Source organism: Nelumbo nucifera, chromosome 6, assembly GCF_055504915.1.
Source record: "Nelumbo nucifera cultivar China Antique chromosome 6, China Antique-T2T, whole genome shotgun sequence".
Classification (NCBI taxonomy): domain Eukaryota; kingdom Viridiplantae; phylum Streptophyta; class Magnoliopsida; order Proteales; family Nelumbonaceae; genus Nelumbo; species Nelumbo nucifera.
This window is the reverse complement of record NC_142654.1, coordinates 34,908,281-34,931,282: the sequence shown is the minus strand read 5'-3', so window position 1 is coordinate 34,931,282 and position 23,002 is coordinate 34,908,281. Positions and strand designations below refer to the sequence as shown.

Sequence of the window (23,002 nt, the reverse complement as noted above, 5' to 3'; positions counted from 1 at the left end):
TTATCTCCTCAATCGCAAAATTCTTTTCCAACCAATCCTTAGAAACTTCAGCTAGTTTGAGCCAATCTAAACCATCAATCCATACTCTTCCATCTAGGGGTCTCCTAAAAATGGACTTAAAAATGATCCACAAAGGCTTGGGCAATCTCATCATGATTAATCAGGGTAACACCTCCACCACCAACTTGGAGGCAAATTTTTTCTCCTCCTTCCATTAGCTAGAGCATGGAAAATTTTGGTATTTCTATCTCCCTCCTTAAGCCAATTATTCCTTGATTTTTGTATCCATCCTATTTCTTCTTTCAACAAAAGATCCCCCAGTTGTTTCCTTAAAGACCACCTTTCTTCTTTGTCTCTTTCCTTAAACAACCTTGAATTTTCTTTTGCATCTAGATCCTCAATCCTTCTAATTAGATCTTGCTTCCTCTCCTCAAGTCTCCCAAACTGATGGATATTCCACTCCTTAATTTTGGATTTGAGCTACTTCAGCTCCCAATGAAATTTCATACCTTCCCATTCGGCTCTTGGATTGATTTCTCTCCCTCCATTCCTTTACCTTTTCAATAAATCCACTTGCACAATGCCACATTCTCAAACCCAAATGGTCGATGTGTTGAGTAAAGACCTTGTTGTTTCATCAAGATGCACAAAACATAGGTAAAGACCAATAAAGCCTTCAGCCAACTGCTGGAAAAAACCGAGACTTTATTGTCAAAAAAAGCACCAAGGAGTTGTTAAAATTGTTTCAAGCACTCAGTAACACTAAAAAGATTATCACTAAGCAAAAACAATAAGCATGAGAAGCAAGATCGAAGATATTGACCAATAATTCAATGAACAAAATAGCTGATCAATGTCAGTTGCCAAAATAATTTACTTTAACTTAGACAAACTAATGCTTATACAAAAGTAATTAGTATATCTTAAATCATTAATAATTTCCAAATTCACTAATGGTCCAAACTAGTTTTAGGGAAGTCATAATAGGTCAAATATGCAAGCCAGTCCCACTCTATAATAGGAAAAAAAAAGTGAATGCTTGTGAAGTTGCAAACATATGAAAATGGCATAACATCCACCAGGAACATGGGGCAATTTTCATATCAAATTAGAATTTAGGACTCTATTTGTTAGAAAAAACATGCTCTAGAAACATAGAAATTTTCATGTACATACAAAGATTTTAATAACATATAAATAATTACATTTTTTATTGATAATAAAATATATTCAATCATCATCATCTACGCCTTGCCCCAACCATATTAGGCCAGATACATGAAACCTGTTTCGCCATTTTGTTCATGGATGCCTAGAGAATGGTTGGGATGCTGGTGTATCCCGACAGGCTAGTTTGACTACTCCTTGGAAAGCAATTCACAGTATCCTTCCCCAAATTCTTAACTTTGTCAGGTATGATACTTGTTTTGGGAAGATGTTTGTATGGGTTCTTCAGCCCTCAAAGACCACTTCCCATCAATCTATTCCATTTCCTTGTTTAAGCATAGAGGTTGTTTCCCATTTTCTCCCTCCCCTATTCCCCGTTGCCCTTGAATTGGAATTTTGGTTTCCATAGGGGTTTATGGGATGCTGAACTTGGTATTGTTACAGAACTTCTTTGTGTCCTAGATAGTGTCTGCTTAGATCCCCTAAAATCAAACAAGAGAATTTGGTCTCCAGGTTTCTTTACTTGTGCCTCCTTTAAGGCCCTTTGTACTCCCACTACTCAATTTGTTTTTCTAGTTAAGGAGTTTTGGACTATGCCTGTTCCCCCTAAAATCACTTTGTTCTGTTGGGAAGTGTTTCTTGGGTAGATCAATACTTGGGATTATTTGCAAAAGAAAAAACATTTTTTTACGCTTGTCCCCTAATTGGTGTATCCTTTGCAAAGCAAATGGTGAGGATTGCTTCAACTTACTAATTTCCTACACCTTTGCTACAGCTATTTGGTTTCGGTTTTTGCCTTGTTTGGATGTAGGTGGAACCAACCTACGAATATAAGTCAACTCTTTGACTCATCGGCTTTTGTGTGGCCCAACAAAAGAGGATGAATTATGTGGAAATGTACTAGAGCTACAACAGTTTGGACAATTTGGAAAGTAAGGAACACAAGGATTTTCCAAGAAAAGGAACAAAGTCTTGTATTGATCAAGGAGTTAACAAGGGCAATTCACTGGCTGAAAACTCTAGAGAAACTGGTTAGCAGTGGCAAATAGCTCCTCCAGGAAGGAAAAAGTCACTGCTCCTTGGACCCCATCACCTGGCGGTTGGGTAAAGTTGAATTTTGATGGAAGCAGTCAAGGTAACCCTATCGTTTGAGATAAGGACAGCAACATCTTAGCTTTAAACTCTGGTCCAATGGGAGTAGGAGATTCAGTCAGGGCTGAACTATTGGCGGCTTTACAGGGTATTAAGATAGCAAACCAATTAGGAGCTGAGCATCTTCTAATCGATGGAGATTCTAAGATTGTTGCAGACTAGTTAACAAGTAGGGATCAGCCATTTGGTGCTACAAGGATTTCATGAAAAAGGCAAGCTGGTTAACAAATAACATGTCTATTAGCTCGCATTGGGTGAGCAGGTCAGCAAATGCTTTGGCTGATCATCTTGCTAAACAAGGGGTATTGGGGGAACATCTGTACTGGGCAACTTTGTAATGGTTTTGATGTAGATGTTACACCATAATCTCAACGGAGGTTGCACCTCGTGCCTCTCCTTGGGGTGCTTATAACATTTCTGATATATCATTAATAAATCTTTTTTCAATTATCAAAACAAATTGCTAAACCATGATCCCTTAAATCATCTCTTACTACTTCAACACATGTCCTTTTTGATATTCCCCTAACCCCTACAACTTGCAACAGATTGCTTCCTCTTATGGGTGCTGTAGATGGTCTTCTATGCATGTAAACAAAGCATCTCAGTCTACTTTCTCTCATTTTATCACCTATTGGAGCTACTCCTGGGTTCCTTCAAATGACTTCATTTCCGACCCTATCTTTTCTAGTTTTTCCACTCATCCATCTCAGCATACACATTTCTGTCACACCCATTTTTGGGACATGTTATTTCTTGACTATCCAACATTTGCTCCATACAACACCGATGACCTCACAACTGTTTTATAGAATTTTCCTTTATAACCTAAGTGGTATTCACCTATCACATAAGTCTGGATGTACCCCACCTTTTGCTTGTCCTGCTCTAATTCTATATGTGACATCTTCCTCAATCTCTCCCTTGTTATGAATTATCAAATCAAGGTAACAGAAGAGGTCACAGAGTTATCTCTTGTTCTCCAATCTTAACTGTGCCCTGATTTGCACTGATATTATTATTAAATTTACATAGCATATGTTCTGTTATAGTCTTACTTATTTTAAAAGCTCTGGTTTCTAAGAAATTTGCCCTAAACTTAATTTTGCATTTAATCCTTCATTAGTTAAATCAATCAAATGTCATCATCTAATATAACAAGCAACATAAATGAAAACTTTTGGGTATGATCAACTAAAAGCATCCCATAATCAATATAGAGTAGATATGTCAAAATGTATACCATCCAAAAGTTCATAGATCAGAACAAAGTTATTGCGAATTGCATCTTCATCAAAAGCTCCCCCAAAATAAGATTTGAACAATGCAACAGCCTGCAAATAGAGAGAAAGAAAGGGTTTTAGCATCAGAAATTACGGAATATAAATGATTTTACTACTAGGAAAGTGGATTTAAAAATTAGCTGTTAACCGTGGCCTTTGTAATTGATCTCATAGCTATAGCAGTTGTTAGCCAATGCAATACAAAAGATTATGAGGATGACAAAAGCCACAGCGCATTAACTCATAGTCATATGCATTCATATTAACAGATAGACAGTGGCACATTCTCAACCCAGCACAACTTCAACATTCTGGTACCATTCCATACACATCTTGTCAGCCATGACATGGATGAGTACAACCAAAACCCCAAACCAAGAACAGCAAAGAAATTATCTCACATGATTGATTAGAAAAAAAGAACTTATCTAACATGATGTTGGCCTGAACTCTAGAGAAAGTATCTCAAGAGCATCTTAAATTACCTATGGATTAAATCAATGTTTTTTTATCAATAATAGAATTTCATTTAATAAATAATAAGAGGTTTACAGAAGACAGGTCAGAGAAGAGGTAACCTTTCTTAACTCTCCTCACCAAAAAGACAAAATACAGATTACAATTGTGCCCAAAACATTTGATTCTTCCCCACCCCTTTGTTTTTCTAGAACATCAGCAAAAGCATTTGCAGTTCTTTTAACCCAACAAACCTTCACCTCCGTATCTTGAGTTAGCCACTTGAACTTCTTCTTGTCACTACTGAATATCCAGAAACCACTCTCCTTTTGCATCCAATCCACTACCAGCTTCGAATCACCTTCTATAATCAGCTTTTTCACATTCATATCCTTTGCCTTTTGCACTCCCTGCATCACAGCCAGAATCTCAGCTCTTAATGAGTCTCCTACACCAATTGGTCCTGAAAATAGTCCAGTAACTTTGCTTTCCTTATTTCCAAACACCCCACCCAATACTGGAAGGGCCTGGGTTCCCTGCACTACTTCCATCAAAATTTAATTTAATGAAATCATTAACTGGTGGAGACCATAAAGGTCTCATACCAACCATATGTGATTCGACAAATAGCTCCAGAGCTTTCACCCAATGAACCACCCTAATCAGAATGGTCTCAATGATTGCCTCTTTGCTTCTTTCCTTATCTGAAAATATTCTGGAGTTTCATTTTTCCCACATAGTCCAATACACCGCAGCCCTTGTACATCTCCACAACACCCTTCCTCTTTTCTTAGGCCACCTAAAGAAAGTAGGAGTAAACAGGCTTTGCACGTTATGTTGTGGAAATCCACCTACACCCAAACAATGAGAAAAACCATCCCCAAACAGTTTTAACAAATGGGCAGGAGATCACTAAGTGAAAGCAAGTTTTTTTTTTTTTGATGAGTAGGTGAAAGCAAGTTTCTCCAATTAGCCTTACAGAGAGTGCACCAATTTGGAGATAAGCACCACTTAGGTCTTTTTAATTGGAGTATATTGCAAGTATTAACTCTTTCCTGGAAGACCAACAAAAGCCTCCAATCCTTGAAGGAATAGGTTTACACCAAACCTCCTTAATAGGAAAAGGGCCTCCATGGTTTAGGAAATTGACTAATCCTATCCTTACTGTTTACATATTGTCTTACAGTACACCAAGTAAATCTGGTACTCTATCCTCTTTACTGCAATGGACACCTGATGCTGAGGTAACTTCTGTTTTATGCTTGGCGGTAACAGTTATTGCTCAAATGGTTCAATTGCCAAAAATGTTCAGCCCTGTGGGTAAATTGGTAAGTTCGTCTCTACCAAGATAAATCTGGTACCATGGACGGAAGATTTTCACCGATTAGGAATTGGTGGAGATTTCTCAAGGTGGAAATGAAGGAATTTCTGATGGAGGAGCTGTTTCAGAATAAAGAGCCCGTAGTTAGAATTCGAGAAGGCAACAAAGGTACAGTTAAATTAGTAAGGGAGGCGGCATTTTGGTTCCAAAGCTTTCTGAATGGTGCGGTGAATGTAAGTTGGAGATGGGACTGGAAAGACACGTTCAGATATAGGAACAAAGAATACTAAGCAGTAAGGAGGAGGAATGCAAAAGGTTGGTTAGTGTCGCTTGAAGAAAGATTCAAGAATGGAAAAAAGCAAATGATCATTATACCAGAAGGTAAGGATCTGGAAAGTTGGACAAGAATTGCTAATGAACTTCATGCCGTGGTTAGAGTAAGAAGAGAACAACTTAGCAAAAGGAAAGAAAACAGTGGAAGATTTCAGAAAGGACCTGAAGGAAATAAGAAAGAATTTTGAGAACTTACAACTCGAAGACAAGTCCAAATGCAGGGTTTCTGCGATGATTGTGGTGTCTAAAGAGGAACCGAAATTCAGGTCAAATGGAGAGGAGAGAGAACGGGAGCAAAGGCTTGTGGTTATTGCAAAAAATAAAGTTTTGGACTGGACAAGAATCTTAGAAGACGTAACAGAGAAGTTGGGAGTCAAGAGTGCAACAGCCCTCATACCGTTTAATGAGATGAAGGCCATTTTGGATGCAGGGAAGAGGATGGTGGGTTGTGAGATCATCGAGACGTAAGATGGAAAGGTGACAATTGAAAAATGGTTCCCGTCATGCAACTCTCTGGAGATATCTGATGGTTGCTTCCACCTGAATCTGGTGGGCTGCCTTTCAATCTCTGGACGAGATCCATTATTGAGCAGATTGCAACGGCAATGGGAGGTACTCTGCTTGCGTTAAACAGTAGTGATCTGAGACCTTTACGCATGAGGGTTGCTGGAGTCAAGACAGAGGCGATTCCGAGGTTTTTCATGCTGCATGTCAGAGGCCTCTGGAGCAGGGTGTGGATGGCTTCGGAAGTGGAATCGTTGCTCTGGTTTGGGAAGACAAAGGTTGAAGATGATAACGTGGTTGGTGGGGTTACAAGTGCCGAGGCATGTGCATCTGAATACGCACGGGTGGGTGTAGACGTGGGGGCTAGGAAGGAAGCTGGGAAGACATTGGTGGAGATGCTTTGAATTCCATAGTCGAATGCACGAGGAGAAATGGATGATATTTATGAAAATGGAGGCTCGCATGGGGAAGTAGAATTGGCAGGGGCTGAGTCGGCGAGTGAGTGGGGTCCACCTTTTAAAGAGAAAAGGTCTGAAATTAGTTTAAGTGAACCAGCTGGTCTGCCAGCGGTTCAAGAGCTCAGACCAAAAGGGGCTATTAAATCATGTGAAAGCTCTATTAGTCACATGTTGCTTGGGCCTTTGATAAGCCCGAGTAACTGGGCCAACTCAAACACTGTTTCCATACGTATCATGCCATCCTCAGACGGGATAGAAGGCAGAGGAGAGGTAGCAGGAGATCTCAGAGGAGGGGGAGAGGAAGCTAAGAACGAGGAGAGATACCAAGGTAGGATCGCCGGTGGATCAAAGTTTACGGGTGAAAGAGTGTATTTACAAGGACCTGAGGGTAACGGTAAGCTGGATGATGCATTCCTTCCATCAACTTTAGCAGATAAGGAGTATGGCCTGGAAATTTCGCCTCGAGCAAAAGGAAAGTTGTCTAATACTCAAATGTCAACAACAACTTGCAAAATGACAAGAAGGGTTTTTGATCCAGGAATAGAAAAGAAGACATCAAAAAGTTTCTGAGGACTAAAAAACCAAATCTAAAAAGAAAAGGAACGGTAAGGAGGAACAATTCGACTGATATTAGAAAAGGAGAGGAAGAGAGTAGGGTATGGGTGATTGCTAGGTTTGACAAACATGGCAAGAAGAGTCTCATTGGTGTTACAGAAGAGACTCACAACAATAGTACATCTTCTACTGTGACTGGCAATGCTGGTTGTATTTATCAAGTGAGTAGGGGATCCGATGGGATTGATGTTCACTCAGAGCCGGGGATATGAACTTGAATACTGCTGAGGATAGATGTGATTTGGGTCTTCCAACCTCAATGAGTTCGAAAGATCTAGACTCTGCTGAATTTGAGAAGCTGGAAGAGAGGGAGATGGCAATTCCGGAAAGGGAGGTTAACGTTGGTGCTGAGCCAGAAGACGAAGACAATAATGGAGGTTAAGTCAGAGGAAAGAATGGCATAGGTGATGGTGAGTCCTCTGATGGACAGGCTGAAAATCAGGTCGAAGATGGCTTGATTTTTGAGGAGGTTGAGATTGGAAGACTAGGTGTTGATTTGGGTCAAGGGAGCAAAACAGAAGAGAAGGAGGAGCAGTCTAGTGGGTTTAACAGCAAGAAATTACGAGATGTGAGAATTCACAACATAGTGCATGTGACAAAGATCTTTTCAAGACTTAAACTCAACATGGCAGGGACAGGACCTACAAAAAAATATAAATGGGTGTAGAGAAGGAAAAGGTGAGAGGTAACGGGACAAGTGGTAATGAGTACATGGAGATAACAGTGCTAGCTAAGCCACTGGACTCCCTTTCATGTAAGGAACAACAGGAAAACAAGGTGAATGATATCGACCCTGAATCTGGTTCAATACAGTTGAGGCAGGAAAATGATGTTGTTGACGAAGTTTCAGGTAAGGTAGACATACAAAAATTGGTGGATAGAGAGGTCACGGTTGGGAAAAGCTTGGGTCTGATGTTCTGGGGTGGTGAGGAATTTGCTAGGAGGGCCTTCGAAGAATTTGAAAGAAAAAAAAAAAAACGAGGAAGAGAAAATGAAGAACAAAGCTCAGCTGGAAAGGAACAAGGAATGGGGTGAGGAATTCTCAAATCAAGAGGATGAGTTCACAAACGAAGACTGATGTGGGCATCTGGAAGGGTTCTTGTGCTTGATTTGATTGGGGGGCGGCTTCTAGATTTTTTTTTTTTTTTTTTTGGGGGGCGGAGGGCGGCGGGTCTTTGTATTGGGTCTATCTCATGATTTTTATCAGAGTTGTTTGGGTAATCTTGTGTTCAAGGTGTGGTTTTGTAGGATCTTTTTTGGGTTTTCTGCTGGTGCTCCTTGCTTACTTATCACCTCCTGCCGTACTTTATATTTTCTTAATGAAGTTTTATTTGATTCTTCAAAAAAACGGCAACCCAAACTATTAGAAGGTTGGTTTAAAGCCTTGAAGAACAAGGCACAAGAGAAGACACCAGAGGATGATAGAATCTAGATACAACTATCAGAGCAAGAAGGACCCACAAAAACCCCCTTCAAGGACCAGAAGCAATTCCAAGACAATTAAATCAATGTTTTAAGACTCAGACCGGACTGGATAGTCAGATAGTTAAACCTGGGAACCGGAAAGGAATCTAGTTTTTTAACCCCCGGTTTTCATATTTTTGAAAAACCAGAAGAACCGGTCAAAGTATTGGTCCTTTTTTTACTTTTTTTATTTTTTTTTTCAAAACCAGTTCAGGGGGGCCGGTTTAAGGCTCCTCCACCCCCTGAACCGGTCCGAACCCCGATACACCCTCTGTAGGGGGTGCTCCCGATACGATATGTATCGGCCAGTACGGGCCGATACATGTCAATACTTTGAACCTTGGGTGGAACTGTTGAAAACCGCCAGGTTTCAACGACCCACGTGGGTCACTAAATGCGCATTTTTTAAACGCAAATGAAAATACTTGAACCTAAGACCTCATAATTGTATATGTTAACAAATCATCAAGCCATCATTCATTGAAGACTTTCCGGTTTTGTGTCCAGTCTGAGTCTTAAAACACTGGATTAAATAGCATTCTTAAAATTTTCCATTGTGTCTTGATTAGAGGGATGAGATCATTTGGAAGGAAGAGCCTAAATATCTTTACAGTACAATCTTCTATGTTGGACCAGGATGAGCAGCTTTACAACTTGTAGACATGGATAAAGATAAGATAGACATGAAGCTTTCATGTGGCTAACAAAGATGCCCAGACATGGATGCAGATAAGACAGACATGAAGCTTTCATCTGGCTAACAAAGATACCCAGACATGGATGCAGATGTAGACAGATATGGGAAACAGGGATATCATTCCATTTCTCAAGAATCAAAATCCAACACCTGCATACAGGTTTTGGCATCATATTAAATATGATGATACATTGCTTTTATATTGAGTTTTTAAACTAAGTATCATTTTTTAGAGGCAACTTCCAAATTTATTGAATGCGTAACAAAATAATGTTACATTATGGTTGTGCTGCACCCTGACTGATTCAAACCTGGCTAAATGTGTTTGTGTAATAACAGTAAAAGTGCATTACTTTATTAATTATAATATGAAAAAATTCATCCCCAACCAGGGACAAGGAAAGTAAAAGAAACAGCCTACTGCTGATCCCCATTATATACTTAAACTCATCTTTGTTACAAGTCCATACCAAGCCTGGAGCCCCCAAACCAAATCTGGTTTTGTAACTGCTTCCCTAGCTAGATAATCAGCTAGGCTATTAGCAGAACTAGGATTCCAATTAAGCGGTTCATATTAGCTGCCAATGCCTTTGCTTCTCGAATCAGATGTCAGTGTCCAAGGTCCAAATTCTGTTGACCTGAACCAGGAAATTACAACATAACAGCCTCCTTCCTACTCTAGAAATGTCCATGCAATATCTACATTTGTGTCAGGTGCATGTATGCTTATCATGTATGGGCATCAGATTATCATAGGTGGCCAGTATCCCAGATAAAACCCTCAGTGAATATGGACATGGATTACTAATTCCTTAACTGCCCCATTACTCCTAAATTATAATCATTCTTCAGTTTTTCATTTGGCATGAATTGGTTTGCCACCCTTCCTAAATGTGTTCTGTTCACTTCCAACCTGTTTGTCCTATTGGCTCTCAGGAGGCAAAACTATAGGTCATTGTTCCTTTTGTGATCTGTTGGTGGTTGGTTTGGAAAGAGAAACTTAGGCTCCGTTTGGTTTGTGGGATGGGGATGAGAAAAAGGGAATATTCCTTTTTCTCTTATTTGTTTTTGAAGGAAACAGAGGGATGGGATGAGAAAAAAGTGGGATGCGGGATCGCACCAAAGCCATGCGACCCCGGTGGGAAAACTCGAGAAAACTCAAGAGCGGCAACGGTCCCTTCCCTCTCTCTCTCTCTCTCTCTCTCTTCCCCTTCATTTTCGTTTTTGCTCCCTTGTTACCATCGAACCAGACACTGTTCATTGCCTTCCCCATTCGAACAGAGGAGGCGGTGGTGGCAAGAGAACCAGTCCAAGGGGCAGAGGAACGGCGAAATTCCGTAAAACACAATCTCCCTCTCTTCGAACAGGGGTGGCAGAGGAACGGCGATCTCCTCTCCCAATCTATTCTCCGTCTCTCTGTCTCTCCCTCCATCTTCCTCTTCTCTCTTCTCCCTCACCTTCTTCTTCTTCCTATTCTTCCCGTCTTCCTCCCCTTTTAATTTCTTTCTTTCTCTGATCACCGCTGCAACTCTCAGCAGCAGCAATCTGCTTTCTCAGCACTCCTATCCCGATCTGCTTTCTCAGCACTCCTATCCCGATCTGCTTCCTCAGCACTCCTATCCCGATCTGCTTTCTCAGCAGAGGTGATCAGGCGAAGAACCAGGTCGTGGTGGTACTTTTCCTACTATTTTCCCATATATAAAACCAAACAATGGAAAGTTAAATTTTTACACCTTCTCATCCCATCTTTTCCCATCCCACCCAAATCTTCCCACAAACCAAACGGAGCCTTAGGGTTTTTGAAAATATGGAAAGGCTTTCTTCTCTCACATTTATACAAATACCAGTAGTTTCTTAATAGATTGAGCTTTGGTACTGAAAGTGTTAACAAAAAAGAAGGGGTTTTGTTTTTTCGTTGGCTGGCCACTTGGGGACATAGAGTAACAAACTATAAAGCTTGTTGGGGTGATTGCCTGGCCCCTTTTTGTATAGATATAATATATTCTCACACATTTAAAAAATAGATTACTCATCAAGACAAAAAAAAATATGACTTAATGCGTCTCCAATATGCATCTTGAAATGGAATTTCTGATATGGATGGCTACAATAGTATTTGGCCTTACTCTAGATTTCCAATTCATATGCTTTAGGACTGCAAAATGCTCCCAAATTTTCATGGAAACTACAGGTGTCATTATAGAAATCACAAATGTAAGAATAGAATATGAACAATTACCTCAACAACAAACTTGAATGCACAAGCCACATTGGCATTGCTGCTGACAACAATGACAATATATACATTGCTGATTCTCATGTAAAAGAAAGAGCAACCTCCAATTTGTCTAACAGGACAAGTACCAAGTTCTTTTGTTTGCATTATATGCATACGAAATGCATCCACCATGTTTCCACTGAAAGAAGCACTAAAGTTAGTAAAACATGTTTATGCAACTCCAGAAAAAGATAAAATGCACATAGAAATTCTAAATACAAAATGCAGCCACCAACAGAATCTAGGATATAAGATTGCAGATGGATAAATAAAACAAAAGGTATTAAAAGTTGCATGTATGACAGAAATAAAACCAAATTTTTAACAGAAATAAATATGATAATCAAAGACATAACAACTTGACATATTGTAACACAACATCCGTAAGAAAAGTAGATGCTTTATCTTCAAGCAAGACAAGTCCAATTACCCCTATTCTTTCAACTTATACAAACATCACCATGCAACAGGCAAGATTCTATTTCAACTAAACAAAACCACCAAGTTTAAAGAAGTAAAATATTTCAAAAATCATATCAGTTCAATTGGCTAGAGAATCATCTTATTAACACAAAAGTTTGTAGCCTTGTACATTCAAGTCCTACATTGGTTAATCTATTAAAACTCTGAAAATTGCAACTACAACCAGCAATATGGTAAATCACATGTACAAACTTCAGAGTCAAGGTTAAATCATCAAAACGTAACAAGCCTGGTGAGGCAAACCTGGTTTCAGGTGAGGTACATGCCACAAAAATGAGTCTTACCCATGAATCTAGGCATACCTCCCCTGAGGAGCACCTTTTAAAACACTGACCAAAGATGGAAACCCATCAAAAGATACCATATAATATATCGGGTTTACTATTTATCAATATATCAATGATCATAACAAAATCATAGATGTTGCCATGTCACTTGCCTATAATTTAAGATGTCTAGTACTCTCCCCCTGGAGTTGATAAGTTTAACACCATTTTGAATCACAACAGAATTCTTTGCAAGCAAAAACTCTGCACACGCTCTGCAAGCATGGCAATCCAACCGCACATTGGGAACATCTCCCATGAATTTAACATACATGTACAGGTGTGGCTGGATGCTATGTGCGCAGAGTTTTAGCCTGCAGGAGATCTGGGCTCTTTTCAATCACCATGGTCAACCATCAACAGTGTACTCAAGTGTGATGTTGATGATGATGATGATACCAGAGGGCTTTTTGTGCATATTCAGTTGAAAGTCGCCTCTAGGAGAGTGATGTATTTCAAAGAAGATCTGGGAGCCAGTGGTGGAGAGGATAGAGAGGAAGCTGGCTTTGTGGAAAACAATATAGCTCTCAAAAGGAGGGAAATTGACTCTGATTAAAAAGTGTGTTGTCATTGCTACCAACATACCTGCTTTTTTTATTCTCAATTCCAGATGGAACAGCTAGAACAATTGAGAAGAGGATGAGAGGCTTCTTGTGGAAGGGATGGAAGGACGAGCCCAAAATTCACCTAGTTAAGTGGAGTAAGGTTTGCAGTCCAAGGAAAGATGGCGGTCTAGGAGTGAGAAAGCTAAGAAAGTTTAATCTCGCTTGTTTGGACAAGTGGTTTTGGTGGTGGAATGAGCAGACTAACAGCTTGTGGAGAAAAGTTATTTTGGCAAAATATGGCTCTAGAAATTTCAGCTGGGATCTGGGTGAAACCAGCATCTCCTATGGGTGGGTGTCCAGTTTGGAAAGGCATTCAGAAATCAGCACCAGATTTTAAAAAGGGAATTAAGTTTGAAGTTGGAGATGGCTCAAGGGTGAAAATTCTGGAGGGACTTGTGGTGTGGTGACCAACCTTTGATGGAGAAATTTCCAGCATTGTTTGAGATATAGCTCAAAATAAAGATTGTTTGGTTGAAGAGGTTTTCTCTCATGACAGAACTGCAGGCGACTGGTGTCCCACTTTTAGAAGAAATCTGAATGACTGGGAAATAGCTCAATGGATGAAAATGATGCAAGCAGTCAGTTCCATCAGACCAGACTTCTCTAGGCCAGATAGAAGAATTTGGTTGGGGGAAAGCTCAGGAGCCTTTTCTGTTAGTCCCTTTTATAATAACCTAAGAAGTGAGGGAGAGGAGAGATTCCCGGAGCAGAGATTTGGAAAACAGTCGTGCCACTCAAGGCAGCCCTTTTGTTATGGACAGTCACTCTTGGAAAATGTCTAACAGCAGATTTGCTTGCAAGGAGAATGATGGTGGAGCCAAGTATATGTAGTATGTGGAGGGTGGCCTCAGAGGATGCAGAGCATTTATTCATCAACTGCAAGCTAGCAAGAATGGTTTGGGTGAAAGCTTTGGGGCTGTTTGAAGTTAGTTTCTGTTTCCCAAAGGATTTGAAATCTCTCTTGTGGTGCTGGCAGTTGAATGGTTTGTCTAAGAAAGGGAAAGTCTTTGGGAAGTAATTCCAGTTATGGAATATGGACAGAGAGAAATGGGAGAATTTTTTAAAATAAACACAAAACAGTAATTTTGTCTTTACGGAATATGAACAGAGAGAAATGGGTGAATTTTTTAAAATAAACACAATACAGTAGATACAATATTAAAAGGCTTATAGGGCAGAATTTACTCATGGGAAGCAATTCACAGACAGCTAAAAGATAAACTTTTCACTTCTTTTTGAACAGGGCCTGTGCAATTTCTTTTTGAACAGGGCCTTGTATATTTTGTTCAATTTCCTATAATACATTACCTTTACTCAAAAAAGAAGAAGAAAAGAAATCTTAGAATCTTCTCGGAAGAAGAGAGAGGGGCTGAAGAATTGAGGGCTGTGATCCATATCAGGGCTGTACAGTGGCTGAAATCTTTAGAGCTATTCACAGACTACACAGTGGATGACATGTTGAGGAAGTGGGGTGAGATTGCAAGCTACATGAAGTCCAAATCAGTTGTGAAGGTGTCTTGGACACCCCCACCGGCTGGATTCCTAAAATTGAACTTTGATGGGAGCTGTAGGGGGAATCCTGGATAATCAGGGATTGGGGATGTTTTTAGGGATGAGAACGGGGTCATTTCAGCCATGTTCTCAGGTCCAATTGAAGTGGGGGATTCTCTTAGAGCTGAGATCTTGGCAGTTATGGAAGGAGTTCAGAAAGCTAAGGAGATGGATGTCAGAAAACTCATAATTGAAGGGGACTCGGAGGTGGTGATAGGGTGGCTGAGGAAAAACAACTGTGGATTATGGAAATACAGCAATGATAGGAGAAAATTCAAGTGGCTGGTGCGGGAAATGGAAATCAGGATGAGTTGGGTTAAAAGAACAGCTAACTCTATAGCTGATGGGCTAGCTAAATAGGGGATAGAAAGGGATGTAATGTTTTGGGCTAAGTTGTAACTAAATTGCTTCTTCTTTTCCTTTTCTTTCTTTGAGGACTTAAGTTGTTTTTGGAAGATAAGAGTGTTTGTCTTCCTTGCTGTAACTATTCTTGTGATATTTTAATAAAATTGCTGAAGTTGTTATTGATCAAAAAAAAAGAAGAAGAAGAAGTTGAAAGCCACCAAAAAATCCAACATTTTTTGCAAAACATCTTTAATAGTCAATAACTTAGCTATGTTCTGAGGAAATTATGAGAAAGCAAAAGCTAAACTGTGTGTATGTCAATATAATGATTGGTTACATTTCTATTATGGGAAATATTCACTTGTGACTTGCAAGGGTTCAACTAATAGGACACTCAACTTAATTTAATCATGATGTAATCTTAGTTATGTGTCACAAGGGAACTTTTGTCTTTTCTTTTATTTTTATTTCTTATGTTGTCGCCCTAACATATAAATACAAAGTCTGGCACCGCCAGCTACACCTTTTGATCTCAGTCTTTTCTTCTTCTTCTTCTTCTTCTTCTTCTTCTTCACTCTTGATCGAAATCATGGTATCAGAGCAGGACAGCACTCTGTAAAAGGTGTTTTTTCTGATCGGTCTTACCAATCACATACCTGGACTGAGAATGGGAAAACTAGTTTGACCTAAGGTTCAAAATATTGATACGCCCGATACGCCGGTATGGGCGAATCGATACTCCTTTTGGTGGTTTTTTTTATTTTTTATTTTTTTGCCAACTGGTTCAGGGGAGCCGGTTTAGGTCCTCACCACACCCTGAACCGGTCAGACCACCGGTACACCCACTGTAGGGGCGTATCGGTGGGGTGCCGGAACGATACGCGTCGATACTTTGAACCTTGGTTTGACCTTGCACTGAGAACTGTTGCTGGACCCTATTCTACTATTTTTAAACAGAAACTGAAAAGAAAATCACTCAGAGATTGAAGGATGACTGACTGAGCTTTTCTAGAGGTCAGTGACTGTTTTTTCTTCTTCTCTCCCATTCTTCTCTGGACTGTAACTTCCAAAAATCAGTCGAACTGATCAGGAACCTAGACTGAAGTGATTTTTTATCATTGGCTCTTGGTATTGTTACCAAGAACATACTAAAATCTGCCCTAGCTGAATGGTGTAGGCATGTTTAATGACTTCTGTGAGTCGGTGATCCAAAACTGTGTGGGTGAAGAACCTGTGTAAGTCATGTGTGACCTGGTTCAGATGGAGAAATACATCAGCAGAATTGTAGATATTATGTGTGGCTTAAACTAGCCCTTGTGAGGTCAGTTAGACCTGTAAACCTGTGACAGAAGGTGCTGTGTTACTGTGACTGCAATTTGACTTTAAATCTTACAGTGGGGGTTGTGTGTTTGTGAGTGTGTGGACTGCGGGAGAAGGCTTGTAGGTCTGAAACTTCTGCCAGCAGCCTTTGTTATGGCCTCTGAAGACTCTGCAACTTCTGGAACTTTTAATCAAGGAGGAATGAACAACAGTCCTGATTCTATGATCTTCCAACAACCATTACTCCCTTAGATGGCAAAAATTATTTGACATGGTCTAAGGAGATGCGGCCGTACATCACAGACCGGGGTAAGGCAGGGTATATCAATGGAAAAGTGAAGGAACCTAGGACTGGTACTACTGAATATGATAAGTGGGACCAGGAAAACTGCATGATTATGTCATGGCTTTTGACTACTATGCTACCATCGGTTAAGCAGAATTTTATGTGGATTGAGACAGCCAAGGAAATATGGAACAAGCAAGGTCAACTTACTCCGAGCAGAGACACTATGCTAGAATCCATCAATTGAAAGCCGAGTCTGTAACATGTAAACAAGGGGAAAGAAGTTTATCCACCTATTACTCTACCCTCACATCTATCTGGAAAGAGTTAGATTACTATCAGAACATTGACTGGGAGAGTGAAAAGGATGCCAAAGCCCAAACAGTTAGTGTCACAGAAGCGGGTGTTTGCTTTTTTGTTAGGGCTTAATCCTATGTATGAACCCATTCGAGTTCAAATTTTGGGCAGTAAGGACCTTCCTTCTATCCAAGAGGTATATGCTCTGGTTCAATCCGAGGAAAGTAGAAATTTTGCCATGAATCCCCCCGAGGGGGGAGACCATTGCTTTAGCTGCAAGAGGTAATACCAATTCAGCAAGAAAAGGAGATGGTCAGAAAATGCTTGATGATAAAGATAAACTGTGGTGCACTCACTGTCAGAAATCCCGACAAACACGGGAGACATGTTGGGAATTGCATGGAAAGCCGAAGTGGGCACAAGACCTAAATAAGAAATCAGCTGAATAACAGAACAAGAAACCAAATCAGAAGAGGTTCACCTCAGCTAACTTGGCCTCTCATTAGTCGTAGAGTGAAGGAACTACTGTGAACTCTCAGGATCGCCCCCCAAGGTATGATCTCAAGGAAAATATTATCTCTGTCTTTCGTGACCATTTGGAGCAATATGGTAGGGCTCTCACACAAGCAGATTTTGGACCCACTCCTTCAACCTCTTTTGCTTCTTCCTTAGGTAACTTAGCTTATGCATTCCATGTGTCTACTGATACCTTCGAATCTCCATGGAATATTGATTCTGGCGCTTCCAACCACACGACTGGTAAGTCAACTTTTTTCCAGTCATACACCCTTCTTTCTAGCAAAGATAAAGTGAGGTTAGCTGATAGATCCTTCTCCTCCATTGCTGGTCGAGGATCTATACCTTTGCCATTCGGCTTACCTCCATCAAATGTTTTACATGTTCCAAAACTGCCTATTAATTTGCTATCTATTAGTAGCATTACACACTCTTTGACTTGCTCAGTAACCTTTTTTCCTCAATCTTGTGTCTTTTATGATTTGGCCTCCAGGAGGACGATTGGAAAAGGGAACATGGTGAATGGTCTCTTTGTGCTGGAGAATAAAGTTGGTCTTGCGGCCTTAGAGTCTTTGAATTAGTCAAATAAAAGTCATGTTACTTTGTGGCACAATCGTTTGGGTCATATGTCCTTTGAGTCTTTAAAGTACTTGTTTCCGGAATTGTTTAAGTCTGTGTCAGTTAACGATTTTCAATGTCAAGTGTGTCAGCTAAGCAAACATTGTAGAACTTCATTTCCATTACATAATAAAAGATCAAATGTTTCTTTTTCCATTGTGTATTCTGATGTTTTGGGACATGTAAATATTTCAACGAAGAATGGCTACAGATACTTCATATCTTTCATTGATGACTTCTCTCGATACACGTGGGTGTACCCTATGCACTCACGAGAAGAAGTTCCTAAACTTGTGAAAGCCTTCCAATGTATGGTATACACACAATTTCAGACAGAGATTAAAATTTTCCAATCAGACAATGCCAAAGAGTACTTTCATGGTGACCTCACTAAATTTTTTGAAACTTGTGGCTCTCTTCATCGTAGCTCTTGTGCTAGAACCCCTCAACAAAATGGGGTTGCAGAGAGAAAGAATCACCATCTTCTAGAGGTTGCTCGGGGGTTGCTGATACACATGAATGCTCCCAAAAGATTTTGGGTGGATGTTGTTATGACTGCGGCTCATCTTATCGATCAGATGTCATCTCGTCTCTTGGAATACAAGTCCCCTCATCAACTGATCTTCCCTACTGCTCCATTGTTTCCTATCCCTATGCGTGTCTCTGGGTGTAAATGTTTTGTCCATGATTTGTCTCCTACCCGCGATAAGCTAGATCCCAAAGCCACTGTTTGTGTTATCCTTGGCTACCCCCTTTCCCAAAAGGGTTATCGTTGCTTTGATCCTATTTCCAAAAAGTATTTTGTATCCATGGATGTTTCTTTCTTTGAAGATGTGTCTTTCTTCCCTGTTTCTCCTCAAGGGGAGAGTCCAAGTGAGGAGAAACAGAGACAGGTTTTGTTGCCTTCTCCTCCTGACCCTCCTCCATTTCGAGTCTTTCGTAGACAGCGGTACAAAAGTCAAGGCCGGGGTCAACAAAGTTCAATAGACACAGAACATCCTGAAGTTGTGCAACCTATGCCATCGAACTCCCAGGGGTTAAATCCATCACTGCATCCAAGTATTATTGTTCCAGTTAATGTCCCTGAACCCATTGATATTGATACTTCTAATTGTAATCTGGACCTTCCTATTGCTAAGAGGAAGGGTGTCAAATCATGCACCACACACCACCCAATGGCTCAATCCTTATCCTATGAGAATGTTTCACCCTCTTTCCGTGCTTTCCTCTATGCTATTGACAGTGTTTCCCTTCCTAAAAGTGTTGCAGAAGCTTTACTTATTCCAGAGTGGACAGATGCAATGAAGGAGGAGATCAATGACCTTCACAAAAATGGCACGTGAGAGTTGATAGATCTTCCTGAGGGAAAGGAACCTGTGGGGTGCAAATGGGTATTCTCTGTGAAACATAAGGCAGATGGCACAGTGGAGAGGTACAAGGCCCGGCTAGTTGCAAAAGGTTTTTCACAAGTGTATGGAGTTGATTATGCGGAAACCTTGGCACCGGTAGCAAAAATGAATTATATTCGAGTTCTCCTTTCTTTAGCAACAAATCTAGATTGGGAGCTTCATCAACTGGACATTAAAAATGCCTTTTTGAATGGTGACTTAAAGAAGTGTACATGACCCAACCTCCAGGTTTTTGTGCTAAGGGAAATGAGCAGAATATTTGCAGACTGAAGAAATCTCTATATGGCTTAAAACTGTCTCCAAGGGCCTGGTTCAATAGGTTTCACAAGGCAATTCAACAGATGGGCTTTAAGCAATGCCAGTCTGATCACACACTCTTTGTGAAGAGAGAACAAGGAAGAATGGCAGCTTTAATTGTGTATGTCAACGACATTATCATCACCGGTGATTGGGACTCAGAGATACAGAGATTGAAGAGATTCTTGGCTACTCGGTTTGAAGTGAAGGATTTGGGGCCTTTACGTTATTTCCTTGGAATTGAAGTTGCCTACTCAAATCAGGGTATCTTCATCAACCAAAGGAAATATATTCTAGATCTCTTGAAAGATACGGGAAAGCTTGGAACAAAACCTACTGACACTCCTATAGATGTAAACCACAGGCTTGGGGATTGCAGTGGTGAGCCCATAGCAAACACAAAGCAATATCAAAGATTGGTGGACATTCTTCTCTACCTATCTATGACAAGACCTGACATTGCGTATGCAATGGGAGTCCTTGGTTAGTTTATGCATGCTCCCAGGACCACACACTTGGAGGCAGCATACAAAGTTCTTAGATATTTGAAAAAATTCCCTGGGATAGGACTCCTATTTGAAAAACATGGGCATATGAAAGTTAAGCTTTACACTGATGCAGATTGGGCTAGTTTTGTGGATGACAAAAAATCCACTAGTGGCTATTGTGCCTTTGTTTGGAGAAAACTTGTTACTTGGAGTAAGAAACAAAGTGTGGTGGCCAAATCGAGTGCAAAAGCTGAATACAGGGTCATGTCTCATGGTGCAGCAGAACTTCTATGGATAAAGAATCTCTTGGGTGAATTGGGCCTTCTTCTCAGTGACCCTATGTCACTCTACTGTGACAATAAAGCAGCCATCAACATTGCATCCAATCCTATTCTCCATGATAGAACTAAACATATAGACGTTGACAAACACTTCATCAAGGAAAAATTGGAAAAAGAAGAAGTTTGCACTCCCTACATCAGCTTTGAGGAACAACTTGCAGACATCCTTACCAAAGGATTAAACTCCATGCGGCACTATAATCTTTGTGACAAGTTGGGGATGATTGATATCTACGCCCCAACTTGAGGGGGAGTGATGTAATCTTAGTTATGTGCCATAAGGGCACTTTTGTCTTTTCCTTATTTTTATTTCTTATGTTGTCGCCCTAACATATAAATACAAAGTCTGGCGCCACCAGCTACACCTTTTGATCTCAATCTTCTCTTCTCCTCTCTTCTCTTCTTCACTCTTGATCAAAATCAAATCATACAATTTTTCTACTTAACCTGCAACAACATGTGGTTGTAGTCTACCTGATATCTAATATATAAAAGCAAAAGGCTTATATGTGGATGCCTTTTTTTCTTTTCTTTTCTTTGACCAGAACGGTGCTTGTACGTGGATGCCTTCCCCTTTTAGGGAATGGTATCAGCGAGGTGACAGTGACACCCCTTTGCGCGTTCTACAAAGGGTATTTTTGTCCTTTCACATCCTACTCCCTCTCTCAATATCTTTCTCTTTCCCCCTTCACTCAAACCCATCTGTGTCCTCCTCCTCCTCTCTCTCTCTCCCTCAACATCCTCTTCTCTCTCCCTTCGCCCTCTTAACCCTAGCTCCTTCTCTCCCCTCTCCCCCCCCTACTCCCCTCACCAGCCCCTGCAACAAAAAAGCCCCACCGGCCAGTACATTTGAAACCAAATAACGAATCCAAAACACATTTTTCTACTCAGATACTATTCTTTTCCCTTTGACCAATGAGCAGGTTGAACTAATGAAAAAAGAAATTGACCTAGTCACAGCAATCTAATTCCAACAAGTTTGGCTAGACTTATGAGAAATGCAAATCTGCAACAAGAAATAATACTTCATGTTAATTCAGTTTTTGAATTTCATTTTGTGGGTTGATATAAATACCAAAGCCACTCCCAAGTGATCCATATGGCATTTCAAAGAAGACGATGCATGAAACTCAGTTCACTTGAAGACCATAATTCGCTGTTTTATCAAAATATTGAGGCTCAAATTTTTCTCTTCTCAGCTTATCTGAAGTACCTTAGCCCAACTATATCCATCACTATGACTAAGAAGACTCTTAAATGTAGAGGTTTAAATGGCAACGGAACTAAAGATGAACTACTTTAGAAAGCGTTGCAGTTATTAATCAAACCGAAAAACAGTAGATCCTAATCCGCATTGAACAAGCAGTCACAATTAAAGTAGCGTACCATAAATAATGATCAATACTACCAAATAATAATTCAGTTTAAGCCAAATTTAACAGAAAATGATCAAATGTCCATATTTCTGTTCGCTTGTGGTGGTAGTAAAAGACAGGTTTTGAATCCAAGAAGGACCACGTTTATGAAATTCAATGAGCTTACCCGACATCGTCACGATAGAGACGATTGATGAGAACATCACCCCGAAGATTCAGAAAATATATAGCAGAAGCAGCCACCGGCATGTTCGATCCAGCGGATCGAGAACCGAAAACTCCAAAAATTGAGATGCTCAGCGAAGAATCTCCGGAGAACGAAACGAAGAGATCAGATAACCATCCACGTAAGGAATTCAGATGAACAAAGACGAGGTAGGTGAGGTATCAGATCTAGGGTTTTTGAGTGCACGGAATTGCTGAAATCGTCGTGCTAGAAGCTAAAAGAGATTCCTTCCGGTGGAGGGGGGTCGGATGGTCTGATTCAACTGAAATGAATGCCTCTACAAAAGAAAATCGAAGTCCTCTCTCTCGCGCGCGCGCGCGCGCACGCGTACTGAATAACAGCTTAACAGGAGGTTTCCGGCACGTGCGTTCCAAGCCAAGCTGTTATGTTCGCTGGAGCTGGAAGAGAATTCCCAATTCCGTCCCGTGCGCGCCGCACAGCGTATTCGCGAGTCCAACCGTGCGCCGAGACAAGTACTGGACATGTTCGTAATGCACACACTCCACCAAATGTGTTTTTTGGGCATACAAAAGACTTTACCTTTACAAGCAAAGTAAAAAGATTGGCCATTGGATTTAACTGTCTATTTACATGAATTGAAAACTAAACAGTGCATCTGTTTTACCCATTAACTTGGTCTGGTATGAATTGTGAAGAGATTAACAAGTTTTGACAATTAGAATATATTATTATATCAACTATGGGTGTCAATGGATCGGTTTTGGATTGGACCCTGTCTAGTTCAAAATCAATTTGGATGGATTAGATGGACTAAGAAGACATATTGGAT

General features: G+C 40.4%; 1 protein-coding gene across 1 annotated transcript in view; it reads right to left on the bottom strand.

The window, feature by feature from the left end:
- LOC104606469 (AP-2 complex subunit mu-like) overlaps positions 1 to 22,533 on the bottom strand; it is a 77,858-nt gene extending 55,325 nt beyond the window's left edge. Inside the window, exons 1-3 of the mRNA XM_010271690.3 lie at positions 22,153 to 22,533; positions 11,690 to 11,867; positions 3,563 to 3,653 (exon numbers count right to left, since the gene is read on the bottom strand). Of these exons, the coding sequence (XP_010269992.1) occupies positions 3,563 to 3,653; positions 11,690 to 11,867; positions 22,153 to 22,235 (352 nt within the window). The 5' untranslated portion in view covers positions 22,236 to 22,533. The remainder of the gene's footprint in view (positions 1 to 3,562; positions 3,654 to 11,689; positions 11,868 to 22,152) is intronic.
- Between the last annotated feature and the right edge of the window lie 469 nt (positions 22,534 to 23,002).